Raw genomic sequence first — 23129 nt, forward strand, 5'->3', positions numbered from 1 at the left:
TGCACCACCTCACACTAAATTCAATCTTAGCCGATTTATAGCTTAAATGGCGTTTAAGTCAAGACGTATGCATTACTAAAAGACATTTAGGCTATAACTAGGCTAAGTTTGAACTTTGTGTGAGGTGGTGCAAGTTGCAACCCCCTACTGGTGATTTGTGCTCTACTGAGTGTACCCCTATAGTGTTAGCATTTATTGGAGAGACGTGTGTTTGATGACTACGTCTTGAGTGATATGGATGAGGACTGGGAGCACCTTGCAGAGCAATGTTCTCCCTGGCTGCACATGGGGAAAGAAACGTACACAAAAAAGGTTTGTTGGTGATTTCCTCTCCACAGCCATCTATCTAAGCTATCAAGGCCAGCGGACATAACATTTACGGCTGTGTCGAGCAACACACTTCACTGATGTAGAGTAGACTACTGTCCTTGGAATTTGTACATCCACTCACTTTCAGGAGGAACAGTCAATGATTCTGATCCATTATTCTGCTGGTTTAATTGATTATTATTGATCTTGTACATATTGATTATTAGCCACCTAAACCCCACAATATAGCTTGTTATGGCATATTAGTGGTGCCTGAACTTAAAGTATGTAGGCCCAAAATTATATTTACTATAATTCAGTTAACATTTCCAGAGCTGCAGTGGTGCTTCCCACACACTCAGTTGTGTGGAAGAGGTTACAGACTTTGATTGCCAATTCTACCCACGCTATAAAGAGCGCACAGTGTGCAGCAGGTAAATAACTTACAGCTGCACTATACTGTAGGTTGATTGAGTCATATAGGGATGAATATGTTAGCTGGCACAGCAGTAAAACACTTTAGGGGCCTGTTCGTTATGTTGTTATGGGGACGGACACACTCACCTCTATGTATACCAATAAAATAGCCATTTAGGTTGAACCTCACCATACACAACCAACCTGGAGTTCTTTTAAGGCTAAGCCCTTAAAGATGGAGTGCCACGATTTTTTCCCACCCTAAAACATGATCATCAGGCATGATCATCAGGAAGAACTTTATGTAAATCATATGTAAAAAAATCAATATGTAAATCATGCTTTTATGTGAACACACCCACCAGTTCATTAAGTATGCCTGGTTTGCCTGGTGGGTGGTGATGGCAGTAAGGGGTGGACGGTGATCCACCTGAACTGAAGCCGCACCCAGAGCTGTAGTTGTATGATAAAGGGGGAGGGGTTAGGGGAGGGGCTGATAGTGTGATGTGAATATTACTGTTTATTTCATTGGCCCGTTTGACTGTCTAGGGTTCATCCTCCAGTAAGAAACGCTAAATACAAAGTCAATACACCAATGCACATAAAAACGACTCCAGGTTGTCTAAAGATACTGTCACCTCATAGACACGTGGAAAAATACAAAAATTGTGGCACAATTTTTAAGACCTGAGATTCTACAAATGCCTTCTGATTTCTAATCAGTAGTTCTCACACTTTAAAGATTTTTCCAAAATGTTAAAAAATAACAAGCTCGCAGTGCGGCACAAAGCGCAGTGAGATTGTAGATCTGCTATTTTTTTATATCCAACGCAAAAAACTATGTAAAATAACTTAAAAAATGTTTTTTTGTCATTTGTTACAACATAACAAATAACCCTATACATAAAGCGTGATTTGGTTTGATCCACTAAATAAAAGGAACCGTTTCAGTCAAAGTCAGAAAAAATTAAAACATTTATTGGGCATAAATATATTATATATACGCTACCGATACAGTTACGTCTTACATACATAGGGTAGTATTTGCAAAAATCTATACATTAAAATTGATATGGCAGTTTTTTATATAATGCATATGAAATTGTCTAACATTTACAATACAAGAAGAAATGCATGATTTTCTTTTTTTTCTTTTTTCTTTTTTCAATTCGTAGACCATGACAACATTGGAATGTTTGTTTTAAATCGTGAGGTAAAAATATGTTTCTTTTTTGTTTATTTCACTTAAAAAATAGTTAAATACCTGTGAGTCTCTGTATTGTTTGTTAAATCGCCAATCTCTCGCCTAAATCTGTACTTTCTGTAAAACATACAAAATTAAAAAAAAATCAAAGGAAAAAAATAGAACCAATCAGAAGGCACAGATGCAGGGGTTGCTGGGATTCTTTTTTTTTTCTTTCATTCTTAACAGCCCCGACCAATGAACAGGAGCGTTGGGAAGGGGGGAGGGCAGGGTCTATGGACTCACCAGCATTAGATTAAAATAATAATAACAATAATAATAAAAAAAAAAGAATAGTAAAAAAACACAGAGGGAGTACCCAGCCCACATATATAGCCACTGGGGCTAACGTTGGGCTAACACTGGGGGGCTGACGTTCATTGGACTTTAATTATAAAATAATATCACTGGCCTGACCTTGGCCAAAAGCAAGGCCGATTCGCTACCCTCACAACACCGTACGAGTTGAAGGGTTAACAACATCGGGGACTGAAGAACAGGACATAACACTCATATCTGCTTGTTAACTACCATGCAACAGGCTGGGTAGACATGCCATGAGCAAACATCTCGTTCACACTGTCCTGGTTCTCATTTCACTATTAATGCTGGGAACAGTGTGTCATTTTAGGAGCACATACCAGGCCCCTAATAATGCCAATGTCACAGTGCTGCCAATGGCAGAGTAATGCCACTGAGTGGAACAGACGGCCTCGGCAGTAATGTCTGGGAAACGGAGGGAGATTAATATTAACCTCATCAAGACTAATGCTTGGCTTCAGGAAAAAAAAGTGCTTCAACTGTTGTTAGTCATAATGTATTCTCTTATTACCATCTCATACTATAGCTCTATAGATATCTCTTTATATCATCTCTTAGCAAAATACTGGACACAAAATACTCACTACTGCTAAACCAGCACTAGCCTGGAACAAGGAATCGTCATTATTGTCATCTGCCTTATTATCGTGATTTGATTGTTTTTGCCGGTTTTCTTTGACCTTTCAGTGTGAAATCAGGTTGTATTAAACTCTCCTCATAAAGGGCCTACACATTTCTTTTTAAATGGCACATTTTGCTTTACAAAACAAACAAAACAGAAAAACAAAAACATTAAAATAATAAAAGATAATATTATGAAAAGAAGCATAATCACAGATCAAGTTAATGTTTTTTCCTTTTTGAGAGAATAATAATAATAACAATAATAATAATTGTAATGCTGCGGCGTTACAGAAGAACATCACAGAACCCTTTAGAGTAGACGACTGAGAAAAGAAAAAGTTAACATTGAGCGGACAAAAGAAGCCTGCACTTTGGCAATAAAACAGTAAAACGATATCAGAAGCTTCATCATTATAACACTAATCAGCCAAAAAAAAAAAAAAAAAAAGAATTGCCAAAGGCAGCTACGTAGATCCCATGACTGATGCCCGTTGAGCTGAGCGGCTTGGCTTGCTACATGTCTCTCTAAGCATTACAAGAGCTGCTGCTCACGCAGCTGGGCATGACGTGCACGTCCAGGACAGGAGATGAAATAAAATAAGATAAAGGCATTTGGTTACATGTTTTTGAGTTAAAAACAAAAACTAAAAAACAGCACTGATAAATGCAATGCACTGACTGACTGACTTGACTGACTGGCGAGCTACAGGTTCCCAACAGCTGTAAGAAAAATACTTAAAGGTTACTGACATAAGGAATGCTGGCCTTAAATCACAATCTAACATACATCCATATAAAAGAAAAAGAAAAGAAAAACAAAATAAAACAGAAAATAATAACATGCTACAAGGGGGAAATTAGTATATAACTACACTTGTCTCTTAATCTTTAAACAATAAATAAATGAAGATTGCACTGTAATTGGCATGTAAAGTACTGTATGCAAATATATAGTATAAATAAAACCTAGAAAAGAACTCTACCTTAACTTTCCCATTAACTTTGGCAAAAGTATTTTGAGCTAGTAAACCACTTTGCTTACTGACACATATATAGCAAGGCACAGCTGAGAAAGAAGACAATACAGCATCGAAATGAAAAAGAGAAGAGTAAAGAGTGATGAGGAGAGAGAGAGAGAGAGAGAGAGAGAGAGAGAGAGAGAAAGAGAAAGTGGCGTGTGTGTGTGTGCGTGTGTGTGTGTGGGGGGGGGGGTTCACTGTAGTGAGTGGTGACTGATGGTGATGACAGCAATGGGGATGATGGGATTGGATGTAAGGCATTGTCCCTGAGGTACATTACAGGCTGCCAATCAAAGCAGGGGAGGGGGGCAGGGCTAAAAGACGGAGCCCCGCCTTTGTGCTCCTCTACCCTCCCCTCGGCCCTCTCCAACTCTCCACGTGAACATGTTAGGCAGTAAGCAAGCAAGGTCATGGTGACTTCTTTGGATAATCAGGGGGTGCATTGGGTGGTACCTTGGCTGTTTTTTAGGGAGGGCTGGGATGAAGGTGTTCAGGGTGCGGGCGGTTAGTGCACGTCTGTGTGTGTGTTTGTTACGTGAGTCAGTGTCACAATGCCCTGTTCCGTGCTGCTGTGTTCTGTGGCTGCTCAGTCCAAGGCTAGTTTGGTCGGTCGAACATTAGTTCAAGTCCCCAGACGACACGTCTGTCCGGGGTGAGAGTACAGACTCGCTAACGCTCTGATTACATGTCAATAAAGCACCTTTAGAGAGAGAAAGAGTGAAAAGGAATAGGAGGGATGGACCTGGAACAGGGAGGGGGAGAGAGATAGACAGACAGAGAGAGAGAGAGAGAGAGAGAGCTGTTAGAGGTGAGATCAGAAGGAAATTACAGATAATTACAGGGAGGAGAAGAGGAGAAAGTCTTTAGACGTGGGTATTGATTCACAGACAGGGAGGAGAAGAGGAGAAAGTCTTTAGACGTGGGTATTGATTCACAGGGAGGAGAAGAGGAGAAAGTCTTTAGACGTGGGTATTGATTCACAGGGAGGAGAAGAGGAGAAAGTCTTTAGACGTGGGTATTGATTCACAGACAGGGAGGAGAAGAGGAGAAAGTCTTTAGACGTGGGTATTGATTCACAGGGAGGAGAAGAGGAGAAAGTCTTTAGACGTGGGTATTGATTCACAGACAGGGAGGAGAAGAGGAGAAAGTCTTTAGACGTGGGTATTGATTCACAGACTAGCTGGCAGGAGGAAGTACAGCTTCTGTTTTGGCTGGCTTACTGGCCAGCCAGCGGGGGGAGTTAAGCTCAAGCTAGCTGCTAATGGCTAACGCGTTCCTAGCTAACACCTGCAGCAGGGGCCGGTTGCACCACCTCACACTAAGTTTAAACTTAGCTTAGTTATATTGTAAAGAAGTGCATTACAATTTTTTTAGCTGTTGCACCACTCAAATTAGTTATTTGTATCTTTATAAGTAATGACTACGTAGTTGCAAGTCTACCTGTATCTTTGTGTCCACAGGTGAAACCAAGGGGCCAGCTAAGCACTTCAATGTTGAAGCGCTGGGCCCTAGTGGTAAGAGGAAGGACTGCAGGCGGACCCGTGGATTCTTGACGAGGAAACCCTGTGCAACCGAGCGCTCAATGTTAAAGCCCAGCTGCACTTCCGCATTTGGACACCAAAATTTGGTGTCCAAATGCTGAATCAGCGAAAGAATGCGGAAATAGACGGTACTTCCGGCAACGCTTCAAAACGCCACTGAGCAACTTCCACTGACATGAATAGCGGAGGGGGCGGAGCTTCGCGCCAGTTCAGTCTCTATCCCTTTAATACTCTATGGGTGAAACCAATGTTCAATTCAATTGGGGACTGCGGATGTAAATTAGCATATTTGCTGAATCCGGTGTATTTACATTACATTGATTTATTACATGGCTTGGTTGAATGCTTGATCCTGATTGGTCAATCGCCAAATTCATCCATCTGTTATTTCTGGATAATGACCGCTCCGCTCTATAACAGACCGATGCCTAATCAAACCCTCGGAGCACCTGCTATGCTCCGCTGATTTACTGCCGTTTCCAACATGACAGCCATGGTGCACACACACAGTGTCTTTTACAGCAAAACATTGCTCTCAAAAATGTTTTTGAAAACATTTGAGCGAGAAATAGACGAAGCAGTACCCAAAAATGGATTCTATTTGATCAACTCACTTCCTTGTTTTCCGATTGTGCTGCAGCTGGGCAGACGCCAGCCACTGCGGCCAGTGCGACACTTATGGGAATACTTTCATTACCAAGGAAGGAAATACAGCTCGTTTTGTTGTGTTTTGGGTCAATTTATTAATTTATGTATTAAGTAGCCGTGTAATAAGGGTCTGTAATAAGGTCTGTCGCTCCGGTGTGCAAAGGGTTATGGGAAATTGAGTCCCTATTGTTTACAATGGAGAAGCTGCCAGAGGAGGAAGCTGTGCGCTTCCCGGTCTGTTGTTGTGGTCGCCACTATGGAATACATTTCTACACTACAACAAGCGATTACACCGTTTAAAGCGATCGGTGCAGTGGCTGTTCAAAGGTAACTTAAAACATAGGCAGTCTAGCCTGAAAGACGGCCATAAATGATCCGCAGTCAACCTGTTAATATGAGCTGTTCCGTCTAAATACACAAATATTGCTATAACTAGTCATGGTGCAACAGAATTTTGTAACTCACTAGTTACAAACTAACTAAACTAACTAGTAGTTACTAAGCCTCTAGCATGCCCTAACTCAGTTATGTTCAGCTGGTGCAACTCAGCCCCGGCTATCAAGCTGTTGGCATCTCTGGGCCTGTGAGCGCACTGTGAATAAAAGCTACAGCTAAACAGGCCGGTACAATGGTACTAACATGAAAAAAGTTATCCCAGAGAGCAACAATAGGTGCTAAGAGCCAATCATACGCCTAGGCCTCTTCCATGTAAGATGCAGCCAACCCCAAAACCCCAGCCTAGCTTCCCGTTTACAGGGAAGCTAGGGAAGCTCTCGTAGCTGAGTTTTCCATTCAACAGCTGATCTAAAGTCAGTTTTAGCCAACAAGTCTCCTCTGACATGGTTAACAGTAGAGGGTCTGTAGCTACTGATCTGTTTTAGGGCTTCTTCTATCATGAACCACCACTGCTGAGATGACCTCAAAGCTGTGGATTGTGAGCACCTGAAGTTGACGACATCTCCTACCCTTTCACACTGTCCTTTAAACCCTTACTTGATCATCACTTATATTACATCGCCTTTATAGCGTCATAGATATTTGTTATACTATATTTATATATCTATATATTGTGTATATATATTAGATTACTGGTTTTCCATTCTTTTCTTAGATATAATAAAATCACAGGATAGCAGCATCTTACACCACGCATGGATTGCATCGCTTTGGTAGATGAATGAATGAATGAACGAACGAACGAACAAATGAAAGATCGTTAAAGGCTGAAGAGATCTGCGATCGACTTCTTAAGAGATGCGTTTCTCATTGTCATTGCATGTTGTATGCATGTGTGTTTGTATACAAAGGTGTGCATGTGTGTGTCTTTGTACATGCGCCTTGGTGTATGCATGTACTGTATGGTGTGTCTGTGTGCAAGAGCAGGTGCAGATTGCATGAACTGACCTACGGCTGGTATAGAGAAGCAACAAACCAAATAACATATGGCTAAAGCTTTGAAGGCCTACATTGGAATACGGCTGAATGAATACAGACTGCTGCTGCAAATAAAAAGAAAAAAGCTACTTAAACATAAAAAAAATAAAAAGAGGCGATGACTGTCAAGAAAAATACACTTCCGCTAATCAAATATGTTGGGTTTTCTTGTGTGTTTTTTAAAAGACAGAATAAAAAAGCAAAAAAACAAACATGCAGTCTGAGGAGCAACTGCTTTGCTCACAACTATTTTAAGGCTTGATTATGATTCCAAACCGAGGTATGGCTAAGACAAGGCTTCCCTCAACATGGATCCTTTATACAAACCGAGGTATGGCTAAGACAAGGCTTCCCTCAACATGGATCCTTTATACAAACCGAGGTATGGCTAAGACAAGGCTTCCCTCAACACGGATCCTTTATACAAAAAAGAGACAGACAACCATACAAAGGTGACAGAGACGAAGAGAGAAATGGGCCGAAACGGAGAGAGAGAGAGAGATAGGAAAAAAAGATGTAGAGACGAGGAAAAGCCTGAATCGATACTTGGGACTACAATGCGTACGTAGCGTTAGAAGTACATCTCAAGTGTTGTCGTCTTGTCGCGATTTCATTCCGTTGTTTCGTAGAACTTTTTTTCTTTTCACGTTTAATAAAATTCTCTCTCTGCGTTTTTTTTGTTTTCTCTTTCTATCCTATAGTAATTTTTTTTTTAAAGAAATCCCTCACTTCATAAAGAAGTACTGCAGCAGGCAGGCGATGAGAATGGAGAAGCCTGCGAACACGCACACAATGAGCGCGGCGAAGCGCTCGTCGCTCGAGATCAGGCCCGCCGCCCCTTTGCCGGCGCCCACGGCGCACAGCTCCCCCGGCGACGCGCTCTCCTGGCGACGCAGCGTGAACAGGGACGAGGGGCTCAGGGGGCCGCACAGCTCCTGGCACGTGTCCTGGCAGCGGCGGCAGGCGCCCACGCGGAAGCGGTAGTCAGTGTTTCCCTGGAGGCCAGAGATCTGGAACACGCCCTCCTCTCCCTTGAAGACCTGAGGGGGTGGCAGAGAGAGAGAGAGAGAGAGAGAGAGTTTTATTGGCTTGGCTAAAAAAAGAAAACCATAAAACGCCTAGTAAAGAAATAAAATGGGATGGGATTTTTTCTTACAGCAGGGTGCACTTCCATCAGAATGCACCAGCCCAAGGTTCGACTTGCTAGAGGGGTTTTCAACAGGTGGTCCGTGGGCCACTGGTGGTCTGTGACGGTCTGTGGCATGTGGGCTCTGACCATACATTTCACAATGTATGTATGTATGTATGGTGGCTTGTTTTTCAGGGGGTGGCAGAGTGGAGGATACCACAGAAGCTGTGTGTAGTGACTGTTGTTTGAGAGTGGTCATGTCAACAGACAAGTCCCTTAACATTTTGCTACATTGTGAAAGCTCCATTTGTAAGTGGGTTATTGAGGAGTAGTGATTGCGTTTACTTCTTTGAGAAGCTCCTGGTGGTGGATCTGTAAGCACCACTGAACGCCAGTGATGAGTTGTGTTCTGTGGTAATCAAACAATATCAATAACAATATTCATGTCCCCTTGTCATCATGTCCTGATCATGGAGGTGCGTTATGTGGTTAGACAGTGTGTCATTGGCATATTTGAGCTCCATTGTGTCTCTTTCCTGTTTCTCTCTGAGTTGTGTGATTTGGTCATGAATGAGATTCTGAGATCTTTGTTGGTTCTGACGCAGACCTAGTACATCTCCTTGAATTTGGAGTAACGGAGGTGGGAAAAGAGGTGGAGGTGGCCTTCGGCCTTGTGCAGGTGGAAGATTAAGGTGTGTTAAGTCAATGAGGTCCATATCAAAAATTGAATGGCTGGTGTGGCTTCCTTCCTCCTGAACATTGTGAGCTCCACTGATTGGTTGATTGGCAGTATTAAGTGATTGATTGACTGGTTGAGGGGCGGCGCCAAGTGACGGATTGACTGGTTGGTGGGCGGCGTCAAGTGTCTGATTGGCTGAATTGATTGGTTGATTGACTGAATTGATTGGTTGATTGAGAACATCAGGTGTCTGGTTGACTGAATCATTTGACTGATTGACTCCAGCATTTGTTTGGTTGACATCCATGTTTGTTTTATTATTCTCAGTGTTTTAGAAGTCCCATCTGGGGTGCCACTTTTATGTAACGGTTTCCGCAGTTGGATGGTTATTTGTCTTAGGGGTGCCAGGTAGATCTAGTCTACCAGAGAAATGTTTCTCCTTTTTTTATGAGTTCTTCCTCATCTGGGTTAACCACTGGTGAAACCGACACAGGACTTACATATTAAAATGTAAACCTTATTAAATTCACTTTGCCACTTGATCTGCCATTCACTTTATGCATGCGAATACCCTCTATTGGTCGAGAAACAGGATGCATAGCAAGTATTATCAAAGCATTCCTCTTAGCCCACATAACAGTGATCCCGAGGTAGATTTTTAGTCAGGGTGGTGGTCCCTGGTTCACAATCAGATGAAAACCCCGGCCTAGAGAGATGGACCCTATACCCCCGTTTCTTTTTAGAAATTTCATAACTAAATAAATACATCATATTTTGGCCAAATTGTGATATCTGCCTACTCTCCTAACACTGTTGATTCATCATTCAGAATGCTTGGTACATTCCAAAATCACCATCTGCCTGAATTTCAATATATTAATAAATCCACTATACTTCCTGTACTTTGGTGCAGATAATATTTTGGTATAATAAACCTTCCTGAGTCACAGTTATATGGGTGTTATCAGCTGTTACCCTCTCCCATTGAAAATGTGCCTTTTAGCCATAAATGCAATGCATATCCTGGTTTTCAAGGGGACACTTTGAGCTTTCATTCAAGCTTTCATTCATCTGGTCTATGTGTATGACAAGTACAGACCCTGAGGATTCAGGAAATGTATAATTTACCCACCAAGCTTGGATAGTGGCTAGAGAGACCTGCTATGTAATGTCACAGGTTTGATTCCCTTCAACAAACGATGGGTTCTGCTTGAGAAAGACTGCAGAGAATAAAGCGTGCGTGCACACCCACCTCATCGTGAAATAATTGTCACTTGTATTGTGGCACTCGGGCTCCATATACTCTATCATGCATCACGGAGCATCCATGATCACACAGCTGCGCGCCAGCAGTCAATCATAGTGTTCTTTGTGATTCCCACCATTAAGCCCATCCACTGGAGCAAAGGCACCTCAACATTAGCAGCTGATCAAGGTATTCTTAATTGCTTCCATTTACCAGCATGCTTCTCTAATCTCTATGTGACCACCACTTAAACATCATCTGGTCTATGCCAGTGGTTATTACAGTACATTACTATCTGTGGGACACTGTTCCGAGTGGATCCACTGTAATTATATCGTGGCAATTACACTAGAGGCGACCCAGCCGGGAGTGATCAAGTCCCGACTTACGTCCCAGTAGTACCTCAATCAGTCCCACTAGGGAAAGACCAGGGGCACACAATCCGTTGGAACTACTCCAGAACTACTCTGCCAGGGCTGGGAGGTACACTTCTGGCACATGGAGGGACTAGGCTCGGTGGGTTGTCTCCTGTCCGTGCCCCTCCTACGTCTCACCAGGTCCACTCCTGCTCTCACCAGGAGTAGAGCGAGGATCATACACTGATAGCGGAGGAAACCATGCAAGGCACCAACCTGCACATCAGGAGTAATTGGGGGTTCAGCGTCTTGCTCAAGGACACAAACACAAACTGAGGGAGCCCGGGATCGAACTGGTAACCTCACGGTTTACATTCAGCTGTCCTACCACTGTGCTGCCACTCTATCCCTGAGCCACTGCGGCCCCAATTTCTTTTTTTTAAATAAATTATAACACATGCATGACAACACATTATGATGCTGTTAGGAAAGGTGTGCTCCCTATTGCCTGTGTCTAACCTGATCACTTCACCCTGTGTGACCCTCTAAATACACACCCAGTGCTGTCACTCTAAAGCATGCCGCCAAGTGTTCAAAAAGAATATTGCCAACATAAAAAACAAGATACTGTAGCACCATCATAATGGCTCCTACAATTTCATTAGCAAAGGAGTCAAATATATATGATGCAGTAATAAAGCGACGCAACGTTCATTTGGAACAAGGTACATTTTTCAGAGCCTCCGCACCGCAAATAAAGGCTCTTTTCTGGGGAATATTTAGTATTTTTGTTTATTTGTCACGCTGTTAATGTGTAAAGATGCTCCAAATAAAAGTGAGTAAATGAATGGATAATTTATTAGTGGCAGAATTGTGGTTCCTGCAACCCGTGCATTGGATTAACTTGTGTGCAAAGGGGGTGGGCAAGGGGGTGGTGCAAGATGCAAGGTCAAGGTCATCACCAAAATCAGTTGCTGTAGGGCAGAAGCCTACATCGTATCTCCAGAACTCTTTCGTAAGGTAATGCCCTGCTTCATCATACAAGAGCGTCCCACAAAAGTAGTGAAAATAGCACATTTACAAGCTCACAACGCGTTGCTGTGTGACACATTGTGAGATTGTAAATCGGCTATTTTCACTACTTTTAAAACCATTTTTAAATAATAAAATAGTAACCGTTCTGGACATACAGTACAAGGTTTCCAAACGACAGCAAGACCATCTTGTTTGGGAGTGAAGTGGTAGTCAGAAAGACATTCTTAGACCCCCGCTGCTAGTGAGGCTAAAACAGATCATCATGGGATAGAACCTCATCTACGGCTGTGATAGAACTCTGAAAAAATTCAAGGCATCATCTGTGTTTCCTCTTTTCATCATGCTGGGAGTGCAACGCACGCACGCACAGACGCACACACACGCACACACACACACACACACACAGCTGCACTGTGGGATACCATGAGATAGTATCCTCTCTGTCATTTTGTCCTGGCAAGCTGTCTGTTTCCTGTGGTGTGTGTGTGTGTGTGTGTGTGTGTGTGTGTGTGTGTGTGTGTGTGTGTGTGTGTGTGCGCGCGCGTGCGTGCACGGGGCGAGAGAGAGTTGTTATCAGCAGGAGGGCAGACAATTGCACAGTGAGCATACGTGCACGCACAGAGAAACAGCAGCAGTGAGACAGCTGTTGTCTTTATGAACGTCAGTCAGTGCATTTTAATAGCTGTCATTAGTAGTGCAAGTTTGCTTGCATGTGTGTGTACGCATGTGTATGTGTGTGTGTGTGTGTGTGTGTGTGTGTGTGTGTGTGTGTGTGTGTGTACGCATGTGTGTGTGTGTGTGTGTGTGTGTGTGTGTGTGTGTGTGTGTGTGTGTGTGTGTGTGTGTGTACTGTGTACATTAGGTCTGGGAAGGGGAATGCACAATCGATTAGTGGGTGTGGCTACTGCATAATGTTTAATAATGTCAATTCAACTTAAAGTTGTGCACGCCAACGGTTTTCATGCATGATGGTGACATCACCGTTGCCTTTTCAAACAGCCTGGAGTGTCCATGATCAAGTGAGCTGTCACTTCTCAAACTGTATTTGTGACGTTGACACCTGCTGAAACACTAGTGGGACTAACCTAGAGGCACTGCTCTGAAGGAAGTCAAGGACTTCAAGTACCATGGGCTCACGGGTCAAGTCAACGGAGCAAGATCTTAAAGTGAGGAAGGCACTGAACGGCATGGCCAGTGTATGGAACTCCAACCTCGCCAGTCAAACCAAACTTAGCTTCTTCTATGTAATAACGGTAGGTCGAGTCTGTTCTCCTATACGGCAGTGAATGCTGGATTCTGAAGCCAACCCTGCAGAAGTCTCTAGATGGGTGCTACACCAGAATGCTGCATGCAGTACACATGTTACCAACAAGAATCTGTATGATGGAATGCCAAGGGTGAGCTAGAAAATAGCAGTCAGGAGAATGAGACTAGCAGGACACTGTCAAAGACACCAATTGCTGCCAGCCGGCAAACCAGTGCTGTGGGAACCAACACACGGCACCGGTAACGAGGACATCCCACATTAACATATGTGGACGTACTCAAGAACGACGCAGGAGCGCAAAGCACCAACAAGCTGGCCAGTTGTATGGAGAACCGGGATGACTGGAAGCGACAATGGAGGGCTCGTCTGAGGAAGACCTAGAGAGAGAGACTAATGAGCGGACATGTCACAGACATGCGCAGAGTAAGTTCTGTCAGGAAACTCAGTGCAGTTGCTGGCGGCTGTCCATTGGCCCGCCACAACTCCTCGTTCACATCCACTCATCCGACCACACACTCATTTCATTACCAGACCGCTCTATTTAATCTGGAAGTTTGCACTGATCATTCCCGCTTGCTTTGCTGCCGCCATGCTGCTGCTGCACTAATCACTGCTGTGTTGCTCAAACACTGCTGAACAGCAGCAGTCACCACGCCAGCTACGACCTGTTGTTAAACACTGCTGAACAGCAGCAGTCACCACGCCAGCTACGACCTGTTGTTAAACACTGCTGAACAGCAGCAGTCACCACGCCAGCTACGACCTGTTGTTAAACACTGCTGAACAGCAGCAGTCACCACGCCAGCTACGACCTGTTGTTAAACACTGCTGAACAGCAGCAGTCACCACGCCAGCTACGACCTGTTGTTAAACACTGCTGAACAGCAGCAGCCACCACGCCAGCTACGACCTGTTGTTAAACACTGCTGAACAGCAGCAGTCACCACGCCAGCTACGACCTGTTGTTAAACACTGCTGAACAGCAGCAGTCACCACGCCAGCTACGACCTGTTGTTAAACACTGCTGAACAGCAGCAGTCACCACGCCAGCTACGACCTGTTGTTAAACACTGCTGAACAGCAGCAGCCACCACGCCAGCTACGACCTGTTGTTAAACACTGCTGAACAGCAGCAGTCACCACGACAGCTACGACCTGTTGTTAAACACTGCTGAACAGCAGCAGCCACCACGCCAGCTACGACCTGTTGTTAAACACTGCTGAACAGCAGCAGCCACCACGCCAGCTACGACCTGTTGTTAAACACTGCTGAACAGCAGCAGTCACCACGCCAGCTACGACCTGTTGTTAAACACTGCTGAACAGCAGCAGCCACCACGCCAGCTACGACCTGTTGTTAAACACTGCTGAACAGCAGTCACCACGCCAGCTACGACCTGTTGTTAAACACTGCTGAACAGCAGCAGTCACCACGCCAGCTACGACCTGTTGTTAAACACTGCTGAACAGCAGTCACCACGCCAGCTACGACCTGTTGTTAAACACTGCTGAACAGCAGCAGCCACCACGCCAGCTACGACCTGTTGTTAAACACTGCTGAACAGCAGCAGCCACCACGCCAGCTACGACCTGTTGTTCTGGATCTGCTATGTATGTACGGGGGATTCAGAGTCCCTATGGTGGAATATGGACTGATGCACTTTATCAGAGTACATAAATGCATATCCAATTCATCACCAAACCATAATATATTGCTCATTTTATATTAAATACATTTATATTCTATCCATTCATGAGTTGTCCTGACAGAAATGTGTCGGTCTGGCAGGCTACATAAGTCACTATTTCATGTTTGACAACATTCAAGTAGAACTATCACAAGGTGTGCACCAGCCAGGTACATCATGGGTCACTGTCACTCTTCAGTACTTCTTCTATATGCTACCTTAGAATAGATAGACCTGTTTGACAGACAGTGCATGAACATAATTGCCTTGACATCAACGAGCGTGCATGTTTGTTATCTCTGTCAGATGTCTCTATCTCTACAAATCTAATTAGCGCATTAATGTGCCAGTAGGTAAGTGAAACTAAAGTGCATGTAGGCAATTGATGCATGTGCACAGACTGCACACACATACGTACACACGTACGCACGCACGCACGCACAAACCGACTAACCTTGATACCCACAGAGACAGACATGTACACAGTCTCACTGAGGCACAGCTTTGGTTTTCTCCGGTGCAGAGTATTGGCGGGTTCTCGCTACAGCTGCTCAGTAATTCAATAACTGCATTGGAGATGAGGACTTATTGTCCACGGTCCATTGGTGTATCACTCGCACTGCCGGTCACACAATATCATTACCATAACAGTTCCAGCCACTAACTTTGATAATGATAATTTGTCTCTTTGGCAGTAATTGTCATTAAAAATCACCTAATAGTACTTAACCCATTGATGCCTGGTGTAACGTATACGTTGTTCTACCCTTGATGCCGGCCGTGCTCTCTGTGTCTCATCAGCTATTGCTATACATGTAGCAACATAACTATTTAAAAAATAAATCATCAGAATTTGAAGGTTTTCAGAAACCTTAGGTCAGGCCCTAGAAGGCGTTCCCAGATTTGGCCTCAGGCATCAATGGGTTAATAGCTGCCGCTGGCACAGTGCAATTGTCTCCTGTGTGTGCTCTGTGTGGACTGTGGAGGGTGTTTTGTGAGCCTGAGAGGATGTGTGTGTGTATTTGCATCATGCTGGTTTTGTTGTGTTACCTGCAAATGTCAGTGTAAATTTTGTTTTCCATGTCACATCAAACCAGAGCCAGACCGACATATCGGCCATTTGACCTTTTTGAGTGTCTGCAATTATGCAGCCGATACGGCTCGATTTTTAACCATTTTCAACCCACTCTGCCTATTTTTGGCATCTCGTTATAGGCCAAAGTAGAACATGTTGCACTTTTTGGGACAAAATATCGGTCAATACAGCAGCAATTGTCGGTTTATAAATCTCCAAAATTGGGATCGGCATTGGACCCAAAATTCTGGCATCGGTCGGAGTTATCTACATCAAACTGAATTGTTGTTGCATCACTCTGCTGCTCAGGTAGGAAACACACAACACACATCCAGAAAATGAAGCCACAGCTGTACACACTATCCTAATTTCACCCCCCGTTTGTTTATCTCTCTCTCTGTGTGTGTGTGTGTGTGTGTGTGTGTGTGTGTGTGTGTGTGTGTGTGTGTGTGTGTGTGCTCGCGCACGCACGCGCGTGCGTGCGTGTGTGTGCGAGCGTGCGAGACACACTAACCTGTTTGTACTCGGACTCGCGCCCCACCAGCACCTGAAGCACGTAGCTGACGCGGTCTCCCCTCATTGGCGGGATGGTCTCCCATGTGACCTCGCACATGTTCCCTTCCAGCTGGTGCACTCTGGGAGCTGTAGGGATACAAACGGGAACAGGAGGACGGAGATTAAATAATTAAATTGTCAGCCTGGGAAATATAATAATTAGGTGTAACAACTGGTGCAGCGAACTTCAGCAGCACAGACTCACTCAGGCACAGGAATGTGCCAAAGATGTCTTAGTGAGAGAGCTCAAATACCGGCACTTAAAACAACATAAAACAGTCGGGTATGAATTTCCTGCATCACTCTCTTAAAGTCGCCCAAAGTCATTTTATAAGTAAAAACTTTTGTGAAACTTGCTGGGTAAACAGAACATCCACATCCCATTTGTGACATATTTCTTTTTCGTATTTCTATTATAACTGTGAGCTTGGTTTTTGTCCGTTTAAAAAAAGTCTTTCCTGTGACCTGCTCACTCCTCATGCATTGAAGGAAGCATGAGCTCAGTTCGGGGCTCTCCCCAGGGTGGCAGAGGGAGTATAGCACCCAAGATTACAACTTAGGCATTGGCACTGGGCGAAACATGGGTTACAGAATCCCATGCATACAGAAAATGCATAAAGTTTAAAAAGATCATTCCTGAAGCTACCACCACCGTCTGAGTTATCGTTGAGTAGGATAAACAAACAGACTTGGGCGATTACACAAACAACCATTCCATTGGACGTGGTTGCAACAACAACACACAGTGTTTTCTGTACTTTGTCAGACTAGTGTGTGGAACAAACCTGGTCTTGATGGATTTTTTAACCCTCTCAGAAGTCAATTGACAAAGTTATTGTGTTGCACAGCAGCATAGTCCCACAAACTGTAGCTCTTGATAACTCTTGATAACTCTTGATAACTCTTGATAACATAATAGTCAACGATGAGCTAGTAGCTAATCATTTCACACAGATTGCATTTAGATGTCTAAATCTAGGGCTAATGTGCTTCAAAACGGCAGATGTCCCAAATGCACAAAATGGGTTTGACAGCGCCATGTTGTAACTTTGCATCGCCAGCTGGGCCGTCTTGCGTCAGAACAACAATGTGATCTCACGAGGACTACATTATGATTAACAGTCATTAAACAACAGCATTAAACAACAATGCATCGTGTGCTTGTAGATCGGCTATTTTCAAAATATTTACTTTCTACACATTGTGCACAATCAGTACTTTCTACTTTTGGTACATTTAAGTACATTTTGATACCGATACTTTTGTACTTTTACGTAAGTAGATTTTGAATTTAGGACATCTACTTGTAACAGAGTAGTTCTATATTGCAGTATTGATACATTCTTTTATATAATACAATTGAGTACTTTTTCCACCACTGCCATTTGATTCCTTTTTGTACCATCACCCGAGTGAAATGAACACAGAGGTTTTTCACAGGGCATGTACCGCATACCTTTGAGCGAGGGGGGCACAGACTTGGTGGTGCAGAAGGTGTGTGTAACGTACCTTTGAGCGCGGGGGGCACAGACTTGGTGGTGCAGAAGGTGTGTGTAACGTACCTTTGAGCGCGGGGGGCACAGACTTGGTGGTGCAGAAGGTGTGTGTAACGTACCTTTGAGCGCGGGGGGCACAGACTTGGTGGTGCAGAAGGTGTGTGTAACGTACCTTTGAGCGCGGGGGGCACAGACTTGGTGGTGCAGAAGGTGTGTGTGTCGGAGAAGGGACCCTCCCCTGCGTCGCTGATGGCCTGTATTCTAAAGCTGTAGGTACTGGACTCCGTCAGTCTCTGAACCTTGTAGGTGTGGCTGGGCCCACGGTAGATGGTCACAAACCTGCACAAAAACAGAAGAGATACGGAAGCGATGCAGTTAACGTTCTCTTTTGGGAATGCACCGTGGCCTACTGGCGGCGTGCATATATACATAGCACTGATCAGTCCATCGGTTTGTGAGATTAGCCCTGGACAGTCTCACAGTCAGACCTAAGTTTTTCTTTCTGTCCGCACGGGGAAGTCGAGGGGCGACAACGCAAGCGTATTTACATGAACACGGTCCCGTGAAATTGTCACACATGCTGGTTCCGTGCACACCCGTGCTGACCAGACCTGGCTTGGTTTTTTTATGCTTGTGTAAAACCTGTCGTTGATCGAGGCGTTAATAGATGCTCGTTTGACTCACAGAGGGACCCATGCAGTATCTACTGTAGGACCTTTAGACTCACAGAGGGACCCATGCAGTATCTACTGTAGGACCTTTAGACTCACAGAGGGACCCATACAGTATCTACTGTAGGACCTTTAGACTCACAGAGGGACCCATACAGTATCTAGATTGGTTCGCCTCCTACGGTCTCGCTGGGAAAAAAAGAGTAAGGAGAGAGAGAGAGACATAGAGAGAGAGAGAGAGAGAGAGAGAGAGAGAGAGAGAGAATGCTCAGAGGGACCAAAATAAATAAATAAATAAAAAGTGGAAAGACGAGGCAAGTGGAAAATGATAACAGACTGAGGGTTTGATAGATGAATGGAACTGGGTGAAAGACCAAATGAGTGGAACATTATGAATTTGCAGGGTGGTTGATGTGAAATAGGAGGATTTATCCAACTTACAGCTTGGAGAAAAATAAGTATGACTGAAATGAAGAGGGAGAGAAGAGTGGCGATAGAGAGAATGGCAGTGGCAAAAAAAGAAATGAGAGAGCAAGGAAAAGAGAAAAATGGCAAATAAAAATAAAGAAGAGAGGAAGAAAGAGTAATGAAGAAGAGGAAAGGAGAGTGACAGGGGGAGAGAGATAGTTAATAGTTTATTAGAGGGCCAAAAGCTGTGCTAGAGAGAAGTGATGTGTTTCTCCCGTCTGATTGATTGTGTTGTTGTTGTTGGTGGTGCTGCTGCTTCGTCACACTACCAGGCCCTCCAAACGCACACGCACACACACACACACACACACACACACACACACACACACACACACACTAAGGCTGTCCCCAAACATTCAAGGTTCGAATGTTCGCTCGTTAGGGTTGGCACTCGAATCTTAATTAATGGGTTTGAACCATTCGTTTTTTTTATTTAATTTTTTATATAAAACTAAATATATATTTTTTTTTTTATTAACTCGAAAATATATCTCAGCGAGAATGTGATATGAGCATGTCAAAAAAAGTAAGTTTCTAGTGCATTCCTGTCAGAAGTTATGTCTATCTCCTTGTGTTGTCCCTCTCCAAAATCCCCTGTGCACATTAATTTGGTGATGCTAATCAGCAACAAACACACGCACACACACACACACACACACACACACACACACACACACAGTCACACACACACACACACACACACACGCCAGCACGATTGCACAATTTGAGAAATAGGTTAGTTCTCTCTCTCTCTCTCTCGCTGCGCTGTGTTGCGCTGCCCTCGACAGAACCGAAAGTGCTATATACTTCTCCAGTACAGCAGTGCAGAACCGAGAGAGTGACACATTCTATTGGATGTAAACGGCACAGCTATTAGCTTTTGTGATCGGATTTGCGAATCGATTTTTTGTGCGACACACACACACACAAACACACGAACAGAAAATAATTCGTCCCTGTGTGTGTGTGTGTGTGTGTGTGTGTGTGTTGGGAGAGACGAGAGATTGATAAAGAGCGGGGGAGACGCGCTGTGCGCTCTGAAATGTAACATTTATGTTTTCCCGAATCATAGGGTGAGGAGTGAGCAAATTGCCCATCTTCAGAGCACCATCGACAGAAGAAATGACTCATTTAATTTCAATGGGGAACAATGGAGTGAGGATGGAGGGAGGATGGAGGGAGGGAGGGAGGGAGGGAGGGAGGGAGAGGACAGCAACAGGATAGGGGTAGATAAGAACAGAAACAATAAGCCAGCAGGGAGTGAAAGTAAAGCTTGGCTCATGCCAGATTTTTGGGTCTGATTTTGGATATCCTAGCCCACCAATTACCAATATTACAACAATTGCCACAACAATTCTAATGACTTAAAACAAACAGTAGATTATCTCAAAGTTTTTGTGAGATTTTATTTTATGTATTTATAAAAAAGATGTGTACGGTACCTATAATTGTGAATAATCAGGACACATCGGTTGCATAATTACCAATACCGATATTTCTAAATATGTATTAAATCAGTCTGGCTACACAAGAGCAAGACGAACACAAAAACCTAAAAAGCACACTTTGCTGATGCTGTTTACTTGTAAATCATATAAAATCTTCTACAAACGTTTGAAGTTGTTATTACATCTTTTCTTTTACTAGACAGGGATCTGGAGAGAGAGAAAGCTGTCAATATTTACAGTCCTCAACTAAAACACTCTTTACAAGCCTCTCCACCGTCATTTCTGTAGACATACGTTTATGAGTATGTGAACGTTGCTATGGCAATTTGCCTGTTCAGACAATTTCCAGGTAATTCGCTCTAATTGACTGTGCTGAGAAATCCGATGAGGAATCGGCCGGTTGGGGTTGGGTGGGGGTCTCAGAGTGCTATAAGAATGGGCCGGTGGGGGTCTCAGAGTACCACAAGCTCTACAAAGCCTCGTGTACCTGGGGACATGGGTTTGCCAGCTTTTCCTGGCTAATGTATGAAATGTGCCGCTAATGCATCTACAAGCGCTGCCATGATTTAAGTAAGCAGCAGCAATTAGATAGCATGAGTCAGGGATAACACACTGTCATTACGGAGCAATTCTACCAATTAGAGGGCTTTGTTTGTGGAGGCGAGAAATTGCCGTGATTGAAAGGGAGTAATGCAATGTGTGTGGAATGAGTGTATAGGGAAAATGACAAACCCTGAGGTTACCGTACGGCCAGAGTAAATTAGTGGCAAATAGCTGATATATCTGAATGATATAGATACATATTTGACAACAAGAGTGGTTGGTTTTAACCACTTGAACTCCAGCATCCATATTCTATTCTGAGTGGAACATTCATTGAAAATAGCTGATCTAAAAGCTTGCAATGGCTATTTCAATTGAAAACACTTGACGTAGAGGGGGGGAAAGTACAGTAAAAGTACAGAGCTGATCCCAGTCAGTAGTAGCAATCTTAGTTGACTGGGACGCCCAAAGCCCAGAGAGACTAAAGTAGCACTTTAGTCGTTTTTTTTAGGGGTAATTTTAACGTCCAGACTTGATTCAGCATTTAGATATATTATTTAAATTTTAACACGCCCCCTTCCTATACAGACCCATTGTAACATCAAACTTCAGTTTAACCATGATATATTCGTATTTATAGCCTACAGGAAGGGGGCATGTTAAAATATCCAAATACTGACTCAAGCAACTTAAAAACGGTCTGGGGTGTTCACGCAAGCCCAAGTAGACGTTGAAATATGTTTGAAAGTGAAATATTCCTTTAAGTGGTTAGTGCATGTGTACAGGGCAAAAGTGAATGCTCCAGAAGATAATTAAGTATATTTACTTACAGTAAGTACTGTACTTAAGTATCGTTTTGAGGTATTTCCCTCCCAATGTATGAATGAATGGAGCACTTGGAAAAGCGCTATAAAAATGCAATCAATTAATATTATTTATTTGTACTTTTACCCCACTACATCTCAGAGGCAAATATTGTACTTTGTACTATTGTACTACTATTTGACAACATTAGTTATTAGTTAAATTAAAGATTTCAATCTTATTACAAATATACATTAACCACTTCAACCCTATATATGCATTGCGACGCATTGTGAGCTTGTAGATTTGATACTTTTACTTAAGTAAACACTGAGTACTTTTTCCATTACTAAACATCACATCATTTTAGCATAGCTTTCTGTGATGCTACAAACATTGAGAGGTGGTAAACTCCACCCATGTGGGGTTCGCATCTGGTACACAATATCTGACAATCAACGTCTGGCAGCACACAGCGGCAACACTTCATGCATGCAAAAAACGATTTTATGGATTGATGTTAAGCAAAGTGCCAACTTTTAAAAGCTGTTTTCATTTACAGGTATCTGTCTGTGTGTGTGTGTGTGTGTGTGTGTGTGTGTGTGTGTGTGTGTGTGTGTGGTGCGCGTGCTCGTGTGTTTTTTATGGAGGTTAACGTATCACAGCGTGCTAGTTAAGCCCCCATCTGTTACCTGGTGCACTCTGGACCATGCATTTGAGGGCAGCCCATGTGGCGTGCTGCCAACCTGGCGCCATGCAAACCTTATTACACCAAAGTGACTAGGCTGCCAGCGGGCATTAATGAGGGAGGTGCAGAAAGTGCAGCGAAGGGCAGATAAGTGGACAGGTGGTCAGGCACACTGAAAACACACGCCTCTTCACAGCTATTCCCTTTCATTCCCCCGCCTCTCTCTCTCATCAATCATAGCCATTTCTATTTCAGTGCGTTAAATGCTCTCTCTTCAAATATAATTATAAAATTGCCCGACTCCCTCTGCCTCTTCGTATGATGAGTGACTGACTATGCGTAGGTGTACATTAATTTATTTTGGGGTTTTTTCTTTGCTCAGTGCTTTCTGGTCATCTCTGTGTCTATGTTCTATGTCTCTCTCC

At 43.6% G+C, this 23129-nt stretch overlaps 1 protein-coding gene across 2 annotated transcripts in view; it reads right to left on the reverse strand.

The window, feature by feature from the left end:
* Positions 1-1683: 1683 nt before the first annotated feature.
* fndc3ba (fibronectin type III domain containing 3Ba) overlaps positions 1684-23129 on the reverse strand; it is a 147311-nt gene continuing 125865 nt past the window's right edge. For both annotated transcript variants that reach the window (XM_080783955.1, XM_080783956.1), the window contains exons 25-27: positions 18255-18421; positions 16546-16673; positions 1684-8596 (exon numbers count right to left, since the gene is read on the reverse strand). In XM_080783955.1, the coding sequence (XP_080640081.1) occupies positions 8282-8596; positions 16546-16673; positions 18255-18421 (610 nt within the window). In that variant the 3' untranslated portion in view covers positions 1684-8281. The remainder of the gene's footprint in view (positions 8597-16545; positions 16674-18254; positions 18422-23129) is intronic.

Source organism: Protomyctophum bolini (genome assembly GCF_963924005.1).
Source record: "Protomyctophum bolini genome assembly, chromosome: 15".
In the NCBI taxonomy this organism is placed as follows: domain Eukaryota; kingdom Metazoa; phylum Chordata; class Actinopteri; order Myctophiformes; family Myctophidae; genus Protomyctophum; species Protomyctophum bolini.